At 39.1% G+C, this 13,109-nt stretch overlaps 1 protein-coding gene across 4 annotated transcripts in view; it reads left to right on the forward strand.

The window, feature by feature from the left end:
* The window catches only part of LOC122884067 (inactive phospholipase D5-like), a 72,934-nt gene that overhangs the window by 48,974 nt on the left and 10,851 nt on the right, over nt 1–13,109 (forward strand). For all 4 annotated transcript variants that reach the window (XM_044213401.1, XM_044213402.1, XM_044213403.1 and 1 more), the window contains 2 exons: nt 2,808–2,944; nt 10,552–10,738. In XM_044213401.1, coding sequence (XP_044069336.1) covers nt 2,808–2,944; nt 10,552–10,738 — 324 coding nt within the window. The remainder of the gene's footprint in view (nt 1–2,807; nt 2,945–10,551; nt 10,739–13,109) is intronic.

A 13,109-nucleotide genomic window follows, 5' to 3' on the forward strand; every position in this document is an offset into this window, starting at 1 on the left:
ATAACCAAGGCTTTGTGCTTGTGTGGCTCACAGAGGTCGATGGTGTATGATATGAGATTTGTCCCTGAGGATAATGAGCAGAGTCTGGCTGACTGTGCTAATGATCTGGTGTGTTCAAGCATAATTAGTTCTGTCTCTTCTGGTGGGTTTCAAAGGGATCAGGATACATTTGTTATTGTTTTACAAATAGTTGGGGCGTTTCCCAGTAACTGGGTCAAATCTGCTGTACATCAACATCTCAGTATATTAAAAACATGAGTGAGGATACCCTGAGGCTGCAATAGATACACTTACTGCACTGTGTTGTTGACTTTCGGTCAAGGTTTGATTGGTTTGATTGATTAAAAATGTAAATGTAATATAATTAAATAAATGTAGCACCCATACAACCACTCTACATAAATACTACAGAATTGTATGATAAGGATAGATACAATGTTTACATTCTTAAAATGGGAACAAGAGGTTGTGTTATGACCTAAACAATGTGAAAGCTTATATCTTTACACCACTGACTAGTGTAGTATAATAATGTCTACAGTATCAAGCAGTAATCTATACATAGGTCTCAATTCTCCAGCAGAGATGTTTCATAACCTTTTTCACTGCAGACATTTTGACATGTAGGAAAAACACAGGTGTATCTAATAACATTAATAACGATTGCATTCCATTTATGTGTGCCTGTTTCAGGGTCTTGGTACCACACATGCTGGCTCCCTAGCATGGCTTTGTGGGACAAATAAATAGATTAGAGGCCATAATTACTGTTATTAGTTACAGCTGTATCTTTCCTTTTATGACAAGTCAAAATGTACAGTATGCTTTGAAAACAACCCTCTCTCACAGAAATGTATATAAACCTACTTTGCAACAACAAATACATTTTTAGGATCATATAATGTATCTGCAATGTCGTATATTGTTCATACAGAACATATCTGCAAAACGCCCTACAATATCTCCGCACAGCAACTACAGTACAGCATAAGAGCTGAGCTTGGCTCAGGTTAGAGAAAGATTGTGGTCAACATTGACTCGAAGCACAAGACATGACTTGTTTACTTTATTAACATTTAACCAAAATCACAATATTCCCATAAACTTAACCAAAGTGTCCCACAACTTTTGTGTGGTACAAGAATATAGCACTTTCTTGAATGACAAAATGTTGCCAGTGGGCATATTTGCTAGAAGCCATTACACTGCCTTAGGCAAAACAAATTAGCTGTAATTTCCAGGAGACGGGGTTGGTGAAAAAGGTCTGTTCAAATCAGTTTTCAAGCTTGTGTGATACAGAAAATGAAATCCCTCTCACTGAGCCCTCTCATCACCACCAGAGCACCACAAACATGTAAATGACCTGATCTGACGCTGCAGGTTAAACAATACCACACACAGACAATGACATGAAGGTGAGACAAAATGAACATGCTTAAGGCACAGGTGTTACAGTATTAGAGATCATACAGTGGTTATGTCTTCAAACATAAAGCATAGCTTTATGAAAGCAGTAATGAAGGAAGGACATGCAAAATAACCTTTCTATGGTCAAACGTTTACCAGATATAGTAAAGAAATCCTTCAACTGGTAATACTTAATATCCTGCAGCTTCTGAAGCTCATATATTTTTACAGTTGGTAAATGTAAAACTGCTGTAAATGAAAAAAATGCCTGTTTCATTTATTTGCTGTAGCCTACAGTTGTGATATTTTTATCACACAATGTAACCTTTGCACAATTCGTTGCTGTTTTCCCACCAGGTCCTCTAAAGGTCCACAAATCCCGCAGGAAATAGTCGTAGTAGGAAGCAGGAACACTTTCTCACCTCCTGTCATAATGTATATTGGTCTTTTTTCAACAGAGTAATTTTGCACCCAGAGATAATGTTTTTTCTTTCATATAAAAGGTCGCCAGTACATGAGCCACACAGGCCCCACAGGGGATGCAGACTGACATACAAACAAAATTACAAAGCAGTTCTGATACCAATTTAAATCTGACTTTTTATTGACAAAAACCTAATTATAGTAACATTTACCTCCTGTATAATCTCACAAAAAATCTCTCTTTTGAATCTATTTATTTTCCGCACTATCCTATAAACAGCCACTGTTATTGACCAAATATACAATACATAAATATATTAAACAGGCTACAATATAGTATATTATATTAGAGGTGGACAATAATAATTTGGTGATTTTCTTTTCTCAATAAAAGCTAATTACAGCTTAATAATTCACCCTTAATGATAAAACTAAAAAGTCTGATGGTATTATTAGTGAAAACCTTTTTGTCATCTTGTGGGCCACATACTCTGTAAGCTGTGAATTAGTCTTCTTCACATCCTCACTGCCTTTATAGAACATGGTGACCCTTACATCCTTCTCAACCACATGGGATCATTTTTACTTTATCCAAATATCCAATGTTAAAGGTTAACAATAAGCCTAGAATTGTCTTTTTTTAAGTTTGTTTTTATGGATCACTTTGTTTTCTTTTTTTATTTTTCTGTCTCTCTGCTTGCTCTCTACTCTTTTTTTTCCCTCTTCCCTTTCTTCTCATCTTTCCTGCCTCATGTTCTTTATATGAAAGCCTGAACTTGAGAGGTCATACGCAGACCCTTTACATGTTTGCGTTAAATTCCCCTCTATATCATCTTATGACCTGCTGAGCTGTGCATTAAATCAGCCAGAGCAACCAGCTAGTGGGAACCAAGGTTCAGGCACTTTGGCCTTGTTATTACAGTAGTGTCAAAAACACACCTTGGAAATCAATGTTGTTCTCCTTCTCTCTCTTGCAGTCTCAGCAGAAGTGCATTATGATCTTTGCCTTGGTGTGCTGCTTCGCAGTACTGATGGCGTTGATTTTCTCAGCTGTGGACATTTGGGGCGAAGATGAAGACGGGATCACAGAGGATAACTGTAGCAAGAACTGCAGGTGAGCACTACAGAACCACAAACGCACAATTCATTGTCAGTGGTTCCCAATGTTTTTGGCTTGTGACCCCTCGTTACAAGCTCTGGCCTCAGCGGGCTTTCAGACCGAAATCAGCCCTGCGTTAAAACAATGCTGGGGACTGCGTTGGTGGGGGTGTGTTGCTTCAGGTAACAGTGAGACATGAAATTCGATCCAGGAAGTCCAGTTGGAGTAACAGATCTGTGAATCTGAAGGCCTTTCAGACGCCAAAACACAGAGCTGTTTATAATAGTGACATAGGATTTTACACTGGAAAATTTGCATGCATAATTATTTTATCTAAACAGTAGCAATACAGCATTCATGTTCCAAAGTAATCCACCAGGAATGTGTGTGATTGGCTAACACAGCACCTTGCCAGACGACTTTGTATTGTGTTGTTGAACCTGGTTCAACGGTTTTGCCGGACGACCTTGCATTTTTTTCTGGAGCCGTCTGCATTGGTATCTTAGTACCCCTGCTGCGACGCAGTGTGTCTTTTTTTCAGTACATACAGTTTTTTGTGACATTTCCCATGACCCAAATTATTTATGGGAAGTTTGGTTTGAATTCATAGAAAATACCACTTAACATTAGGATATGAAAGTCACATCTTAACAGTCTTAACCAATTTGCTCTGTGTGCAGTTTTAAATGTTTTAGCTGTTTACTCATTCCAAAAGCTTCCATTGCTAGAAACTCTGGTTGTTTTAGCTCAGTTTAAAACAATCCCAGTCTGTGCCAATTTGTAATCCAGCAGGTCTAACCCACTGGCACAAGATGTAAACTGAAGTGTAGAGGCTGCAGACCCCACGTCATTGCTTGCATTATTCCCTCAACCTGATTGACCTATTGTGGCTTCCCCCACTGTTCTGAAATGATTACCAGGCTCTTCTGAAAGGTACTTTTTACCAAACTTTAGTTTTAAGAATATGGATCCCCAGACAAAAATCCTGAAAAGCACTGCAGTATGTCCTGCTGGTCCAGAGTGAAACTGGCTGATCAGCAGTCATTTTCTCTAATACAGTAGTCCCTGTTCTCTCTGCTCTCCACTTCCCACTGGTTCCCCTCCATTAGACTCTTATCATGCAATTTACCATTCATCCTTGAATTACTTCCCTCTGTGTCTTTCTTTATGCCTGTGTCCATCTACTCTCTCTCTCCTCTTCCCCAAATCATCTATTTAACAACCTTTCTGAAAACTCTATTAGGCATCCCTCTCTTCCACTCAAGGCTGTAATCCCAATTTGTAAAGCTGAATTGGACTCCTCTCCCACTCTGACGGACCCCTAAAGCTTGGGGGTAAAATGAGAGATAAATACGAGGTTGAGGGAGGGATGATGGGAAATGAGGGTGAACCAGATGGAAGGAGAAGAAGAAGAGGATATCAGGGTAGATTTGGGGTTGGAATGAGTGAGAGATGAATAGATTCATCAGCTGTTATTGGCTTGCTGTCTGTGATGACGGGGGGGCTTGTCAGTTCAAGACTTAACAAATTTCAGAAATATGTGCTGTCATTTTTCGCAAGTGTGCACAGTTATTTATATCCCATAAGCCTAATGATGAAGTTTTACTGTGGCATGAATCATTTGAAAGATCTCTGAGGTGTGCAAGTGTAACATAATTCATGATTTCATTTCAAGTATTTTGCTCAGAGCAAGTTGCAGTACAAAATAGCAAAAATGATAGATTACTATGAGACAGACATATATATAGTGAGCTGCACTGAAGCTGCTCATGCTCACTTTAATTCATTAAGGTACTTGTAATTCATAAAAGGAAATGCATGTAAAGCCCCCTTCAGGCATAGTCATATCTTACACCAAGAGTGTTCACACTTGATTGAAAAAATGATCCAGTGATCCAATGAAAATGATCCAGTGATTAACTTACAAATGAAATCCAAGACTATTTCTAGACGGATCCCCTTTCTTGCCTTGATGTGCAGCCATTAGTCTCCTTTCTGAGCCTTTTAGCAGCCCGAATAAATTTTTGTTTGTGGTGTTGTAATTTAGACATGTCACACGCAGCTGGTTGTTTTGTTATGTAGATTTCCCTTTAAAATTGTTTTTGCATGCATAATGAATAATGCTGCTTAATGCTTGCATCTCAGGGACAGGAGACCTAAGATGGGTTGCTGTTACTGTGTATCTGTGTAGAAAAAGAAAGAAGCACTGATGCAGATAGATGGTTCATGTATTTGTCTGGCAGTACAACCAAACACATAATTAATTTTATTGATTTATATTTTTCCCTCTGAGGACAAACAACTACAGCTATGATTGCAGTAAAACATGATTCTTCTTAGGCTTACTATGTGTTGCTTGGTTGTTGGAACAGAGTGGTAGCAGTTTGTACCCTCTCATATGATTGTATCCAAATGATGTATCCCTGATGTACATGTGTAATTGCCTGACGTCAAACAGCTGATAAGCAGGTTAGTATTGATTCACAGCTTCCTTGTGGAAGGGCAGAAACAATGCTTGGAAAACCAGACTTGCTGCATCCCCAGATTTTGTGTAGCTTTTAGCAACTCCTGAACAGTCTGCTTAATAAAGATACAACATTTTAAAATATTTTTGAATGCAAATGTTCCTTCCTTCCATCAGGTTTTTAAAAAAATAGTGGGAAGGTTCCTATAGCTTAGGGGTGTCACTTTTTCAGAAAGTTGAGTTCAAACGAATTTGAACAAACAAGTAATTTGTTAGAATTTGAACACAATGTATATAAGCGTAATGTGTGAGTCTGAGATACAGTGTTGTGGTTGTCCCATAAGCATGTGTGGCCACTTTACTCTAAAATCTAAACGAGTCGTGTATTAGCAAGCTAACGTTAGTTTTGTCAATTCAGCTAGCTAGTTCTGTTAGCTATGTTACGCTTGGCAATTAGTTCAGTTAGGTTAGTATTTAGTAACAACTAATCTCTATGTAAGAACTAGTTTGTGTGGTGCAACTTAATTCAGTAATGTGTAAATCTCCACTTAGTAAACACCTACGTTATAACTAAACTAAGTTTAAACTTATAAAGAGCCAGTGCAACCTGCTCCAGGACTCAAGTGCAGAGAACACACCACACATGCAATTGTGGACTTCAAAAACCTCATATAGATTTCTGCTGAAGCCAACACAAAACAAGAACAGCTACTGCCAGAATGGGCAGAGAAAAACAACTGAACAAGCCACAGAAATTAGGCTACTGAACTAACCAAATAACTCTTTTAAACAAGGCAGAACTGACTGGAGTGAAAGTAGCTTGGCATCAGCGTCGCTGAGACTCAGCAACCAGTATCTGGAACAACAAGGTGCCTATGGTGAGCTTAACAGGTCTAGCAAACAATGAGGCTGATTAGTCAAGGCAAACTGTTAGCCATCAGTCAAAATGTCAGGGAACACCCAATACAGCAGTATTGCATTATGTTGCAGAATATGCATTCTACATTCATTTGCTTAAAACACAGAGGATCCTTTTAAAATAAATATCTCAAAGTGGCTCAAGTTTCACATAATGGATTGAAATCTACATAGTGTGTTTACCATGACAACATTGTTTTGGTTGTACCTGATGAAACATTGGACTTAACATTTACCTTTAAAATGAACCGCATGCAGGGAGCTGAACAGCAGCAGCTCCTGCGACACCCATATTAATGTCCTCGCTGCTGTACACCCAGAGCTCAGGGCAGCTCATGAGAGGAGTAGATCATTTATAACAGATGTCAGGGGCTGACTCTGGCACACTGAGATTTTTCAGCATGATCCCATGGGCTACAGCAGGCACACAGTAACAGAAGCATTTGCATGTAATTGGCATTATTACATGCATTATCCTAACATGCTGCAGTGATTTATTTGTTTAACACATAAACTTGCCTCAGCCCTGACCGCTCTGTAGTGCTTATGTTCTGCTTTTTGGAATAAAACATCAGGAGGGAGAGAGAGAGCCTACATCTGAGTGATCCAACTGTGCTCACCTACTGCACTGTCAGGAAGGGAATCTATTATCATTCAGAGAGTGTGGGATTTACATTCAGACACACACACTCTCTCTCTCGCTGTTTCATGTATGCACACACACACACACACACACACCGTGAAGTTTACACCACTTAGGTATTGGCTGCTGGGGCTGAATCACACCCATGAGTGCACAGATTGGTTACAATGGAGGGGACCAGCAGTCGACACCACAGGCTGCATAAATCGATGAATCCTTTGCAGGCAGAAAAAAATACCTAGCTTTCTCCACTTTAAATACCAAAGCCTGTCTGGCTGTTTAAACGACTCAGAATCACTATTCATCATACCTCACAGCCATTAGAGTGGACTGAGAGGATTTCTTTCAGAATAAGATTACCTCTCCTCCTCTTCCATCTGTTTTCCATCCATCCTTGTTTTTCCTCATTGTGATGTGTTTACTGTAGCTGGCCTAGTTTTTGCTGTCTTTTCAGAACAAAGAAGGAGACTCTCCGCTGTGTGATGTAAACGTTAATCTTCTCCATAAGTGTCCACAGCTTCTTCTCTCTTCTTTTCATTTTACTTTCTAAGTCTTCAAACTCTGTGACTGACAAATGGAAGAATATCCACTGAAATAAATCCCTCAGTAACATATGAGCCAACTTTACATGTGATTCTCCCAAGCTGCTTCACTAAACATATTCATTGCCATTTCCATGAGGAGAAATCAGCATGTTGTGATCACAGAGGGTGTGAGTCCTACAGCTTGACCCTTGGCCACGTTCCAAAACCTGACATAGCTTTACTTTAGCCAGGAATACATTTTCAAGCTGTGAGCTGGCAACTGGCCTCTCAGTGTGGTGCCAGTACATTATCACCTGCAGCACATGCTCTTGCCAGTGTGCCCTTGAGTGAAGCCCTGCTAGACCCTGAGCGGTCACACTTTGGCTGACCCTGTGCTCTAACTGGTCTGAGTGCTAAGATCTGTTTGGTATCACAGAGCCTTCGCCAGGGAGTCTGCCAGCACAGACTCGACTGAGTTTTACAGTGTAAAATAAGTCTTTAATGCGATAAAATGATAAATCAAAAAGAGGAAAAAAGATAATTTGACCAAAAACATGATAAAAGCTTTACCCACTACATTCCAATAAAATGCAACTGCTGTATATATGAAAAGAAGCTGTTTTTCACTCCTGCCTCAACATTTTTTAATATACATATATTAGATATTTTGCTACAGTTTTAAACCTCACATGCAATTCGATAATAATAGATTTTATCAGCTGACTAAGAGGAACAATCAATACACAACCACAACAACAATACCCTACACTACAACACATGCTAATTTTAAGTCTGCACTAATCAACAGTGTTATGTTAATAATGGATAAAATGACTTTGTAATGTGAAAGGTGTCGCTCGTAGTGATGAACCCACAGAGAATTATGACCCGACTCAAGTGCTCCCCTCAGCTCATTGCTTTAGTTTTTCGGCCCACAACTTTGCTGTTTTAGTTCAGTCTCGTTGCTCTTATCAGCATCGTTTCCAGCAGCAGCAGACAACAATTTTCAAGTAAACCCACTGTACCCTAAATGTCCAGCACCAAACCATCTGACACCAATACCAACAAAGTTAGCTGGTGAACATAGTGAAGCATTTAGCAGCTAAAGGGCCAAATATTTCCCTCAGGAGTTGGTGGAGACCAAAACAGAACTTAAATGAGAGTGAATATTCGACTTACATTCGTGAGGTGGCCAGAATATTAAGTATATTAACTTTATACGGTAATAATATGTCAATGTTATGTTTACAGCTTGTTCCGCTGCCCCAGAACAGCCAAACAAAAATCTATTAATACTGCTTGAAGATTATATTGATGTTAGCTGAACTTTGACTGAGATTACAGCTCACCTTTCAATAGGCCTCCTATTAAATTTAACAGTATATAATTTATGAGGTGTGGATGAAGTAACAGGAACATACAATCCAATACAAGCTAATAAAATAGCCCAGAACTGATAAGGTTTATCATTTTCAGTTTCTGTTTAGGCTTAAGTATTCTGATGCATCACTATTTAGAGATGAAATAAATCAGGTATTTCTTTTACCATGTTTTATGGGTTTTATCAGGTTTGCAGCACATGACTTATTCATGTGACCAACCAGCAAAATTAATTGGACATACCGTCCATGTCTGCACTGACACATTAATGGTTGTGCAAGTATTGTGCTGATTAGATTAAATACGATTGTTTAATACGATTCCTAAATTGTAAGACTGTGGTTTAAAGACACAATTTGACACATTCCGTGCTTTACTTCTAACATGCACACTTTCACAATGCCTTAGTTATGAGCACAGTACAGACTGTTTGTCATACTAGAGGCACCTTTTAACTCCATGCACCACCTATTGAGCCACCAAACTAATATGCAGTATATTTACCATAACATTTCTTAAAATCCATTCCCTCACATGGAATTGAGTAAATTCGCGTGCAGGCTTAATCAACCATGGAGGTGAAGCAGAATTTCTATCTGTGCTGTTCACCCTCACTGAACACCCACCCCCCAATAATATTTCTCTCTTAAAATCCAGTTGGCAGAAATCAATGTCGAAGACAGATACAGAGAAATTGTGGTGAGCGTTGGAGCTTGGTAATAGCCTGGTTCTGTGTGGCTGCAGATCTAGGGCTGCCACGGCTAATTCAATTTGTTGACTCCGGTGCTAATGCTTTTGTCATTTTCAGGCATCCTGTTGGGGTAAAATGGGAACTGGAGATACATTAGGAAGAGCTCAGTCATGGTTAGCCAGATAACTTGACATTACAGCCTGGAAGAAAGTGTAGGGATATTCACAGTGATATATACAAAACATTATAGTGCAAAACAACTATCACTGAGAAGATGTTCCCCATCATTTAACAGTTTAAGTGACTGCACTGAATCTTAAGCAGATAATCTCAAGGATACAGCTATTCTGTACTTCATGCAATCCACTGAATCTGACAGACAGTAGACTGGTATTGCCTCTGTATATGATTTCATTATACGCTGCACACTGCAAACACAGTATATTACCCTAGACTGCTGATGATAACATTAAAATGCACCATGTGATAGTGTAGGGAGTAGTGTATATGAGAAACCAACAAGAATACAGCCAAAATGAGTCCCTTTTTGCTGACTAGGTGTAATTTAATCTGCTTTGCTGACAGCCTCTGCACCTTCAATTATTCTCAGCCCCTGCCAGAGGCAACCTGTACAAGACCAAATGATGCTTGATAGACTCTATGTAGTCTCGAAATATTGATAACTCTCATTACACTAACGATCCAGAGAAAGAGGAAGAAGGGTGCTGTTAGCTAATTTGTCACGGAGTAGCAAGACAGAAGTAATATAACCTCACATCAGTGGCACCCAAGCTCCTAATAACTCTGCCACTAATGCAAACAGATAATTGCTTTGTAAAAGACCATGAACCTCACATTAATTTCTTCAGCATTTTTCCATTAACAGGGCTCTATGGCTTAGCCTAATGATGCTTTTATGGCTTTTTGCCGCTTTTTTAATGCAGGTTTCCTACATCATTATGTTTCCTCTTTACTCAGTTTTTCTCTCATTGATTTCCACAGAGCAGTGCTTGTGGAGAACATCCCAGAAGACATCTCCTTCTTAGACAATGCTACATCTCACCTCCCTCTCTCAGCGGGGCTGTACAACTTACTGGATCAAGCTATCCGGGTCGTAGAGATAGTTTCCCCGCTGTGGCTCCTCAACTCCTCCGATTATGAATCCAGCTTCCAACCTGCTGCCAGACAGGTAAAACCAGAGCAAGCCAACAGAGACTTGACTGTGCAGAAGTTGTGGCGTTTATTTAGATTATGTGTCTGATTTACCTTCTCTCTGTCTCCTCTTCTGTGTCTTTTTGGCTGAACTGGCCTCTTTGCCTCCTCTACATAATAATCAGTTATGAAAGAAAAAGTACTCAGATCCTTTACTTAAGTAAAAGTACCGATACAACAATATAAAAACACTCCATTGCAAGAAAAGGTCCTGCATTTAGTGTAGTAAAACTGCAAGTAAAAGTGCATTGTAAAAGTATTACAAGCAAAATGGTATGAAAGTATCAAATTAAATGCACTCGCTCTGCAGAGAAATGGCACCTGCAAGTGATAGTGAAGTGATATTATTAATATGATAATAATGACAATCTCATTATTAGATTGTATATTGTTGTAGCGGATCGAGGTGAAGCTAGTTCCAGCTAGTCCAGTGGTCCTCAACATTGGGGATGGACCCCCTCCAAAGTGTCACAAGATAAATCTGGGGGGTCATGAGATGATTAATGGGGTAAGAAAGATGAACAAGAGATTATGATATTGTGACGTCCCAGAAGGGTAGGTGTAGTGAAAGCCTCCCAGTATTACTGGTATTATTGACACTTTATTCTACAGTGTTCCCACTGTTCCTACAGTTCATCTGTAGTATTAGGAGCAAATATGGTTGGACCGTGAGTGTTGAGGTGTGTAGGTCTCTTAAACTCGCTGAGATCTACTGAGAGAAAACCCTAGCTTGCTGCAATATGGTTTTGATAAAAGCTTAATCAGATTCAAAAGTGCAATCTATCTTCCTATGAAATTTAGTGGAGTAGAAGTATACATTAGCACAAAATGGACATATGCAAGTAAAATACAGGTACCTGAAAATTGTATATGAGTAAATGTACTTAGTAACTTCCCTCCACTGATAATAATACATGTAATGTGTGACAGAAAAATTATGTGATTTGCATCTGATTTTATCCATATCCCCAAGTCATTAAGCAGACTACAGAGCTGCCACATCTCATATTTATCTTGAAAGGACAATAAAGAAGAGATGGTTTTCTGCTTCAGCCAAATCAGACAATAAAGTCAAAGTAGACCAAATAATAGTATGAAATAAATTATCACCAGAGTTGAAAATCAATAACTGTCCTTTTAGAATTGCACTTGCTGGTAAAATACTCAATCTGAACTATTTTCAGGCTGGTTGAAGTGAGCTATTCATTTTGGATTTGAAAGTGTGTTATTGAAAGTTGCTTGGAGGGTTGGCTAGGCTGTGCACACACACACAGTTCTGTTAAAATAGAGTATGTCAGGACTATTGAAAGCCTGAGGCTGTTGATTGGAAAGTAACATCTCCTCTCAGAGGCCTCGGGGCAGAGAAGAGCTAATGGCCTTTAAGCCTGCAGCTGCCAAAAAAGACACGTCATCAGGAGGGAGGCTGGACCGGAAAATGTAATATACTGTAAAGACAAAGTTACAAGAGGTGGAGGTTGAGATGCTCTCATAGTAGGCATGTGCACTGCATGTGTGTTTGTGTCTTGAATATTGTGATCATCAGTTAAGTTTTAAAAAAAAATGAAGAGAAGAGTCGCTGTCAGTTCTGCAGACTTATTTTAAAGTGTGATAACTCAATTGTGTGACACCGAAAGGTTTAGCTGTACTTAACTTTTTTTCACATACAAATGTTTAAAGAAACGCAATATCAGCTATATCACCTCAAATCATAAAAAATGGAAGGAATTCAAGGGATTCAAGAGTTCGCTGAAGTGTTCTCTCCGAGACATTGAGCTTCCTTCACATGTCACTGCTACATGAATGGTGATGTGGTTGCTGACTATCTGCAAAGACATTAAATGGTGTTCGGCTTCACTTTTGCTCAGACTTCTTTGACTCATCTCTAATTTGCAGTTTAGTTTTCTGTGTAAAAGTCTGAAAGCAAACTTGCCAATATCACCAAATGTAAGAATTTCACTTGGAATAATTACAACATAGGTAAGATTATATTGCACACTTTAAAGGGGCACTTCACTGATTTAGTATTGCATATACATAAAATTGAGGGACTTGCAAGAGATTGATTTAAAGGAGAATCATCAAAATTGAGGTAGCAGAACCTGCTATATTCTGACTATAGGTAGAAGTATGGTTAAAGCCTCAGAAACACTGGATCCTACATTTCCCATAATGCAAATTAATAGTATATTTCAGACTGTGCTCACCAGAAAAACATCCATAAGGGTCGTCTGTGCAAGCAGCTTATTACAACCCATGTTTACATTTATTGTAGGATACAACCTCTAGTGGTCATTGTAATTGTGACAGGAGCAAACCAGGAAGTCAGGTGATGTAGTATTAAGAGCTAG

The sequence above is a fragment of the Siniperca chuatsi genome, linkage group LG11 (assembly GCF_020085105.1).
Source record: "Siniperca chuatsi isolate FFG_IHB_CAS linkage group LG11, ASM2008510v1, whole genome shotgun sequence".
Lineage (NCBI taxonomy): Eukaryota > Metazoa > Chordata > Actinopteri > Centrarchiformes > Sinipercidae > Siniperca > Siniperca chuatsi.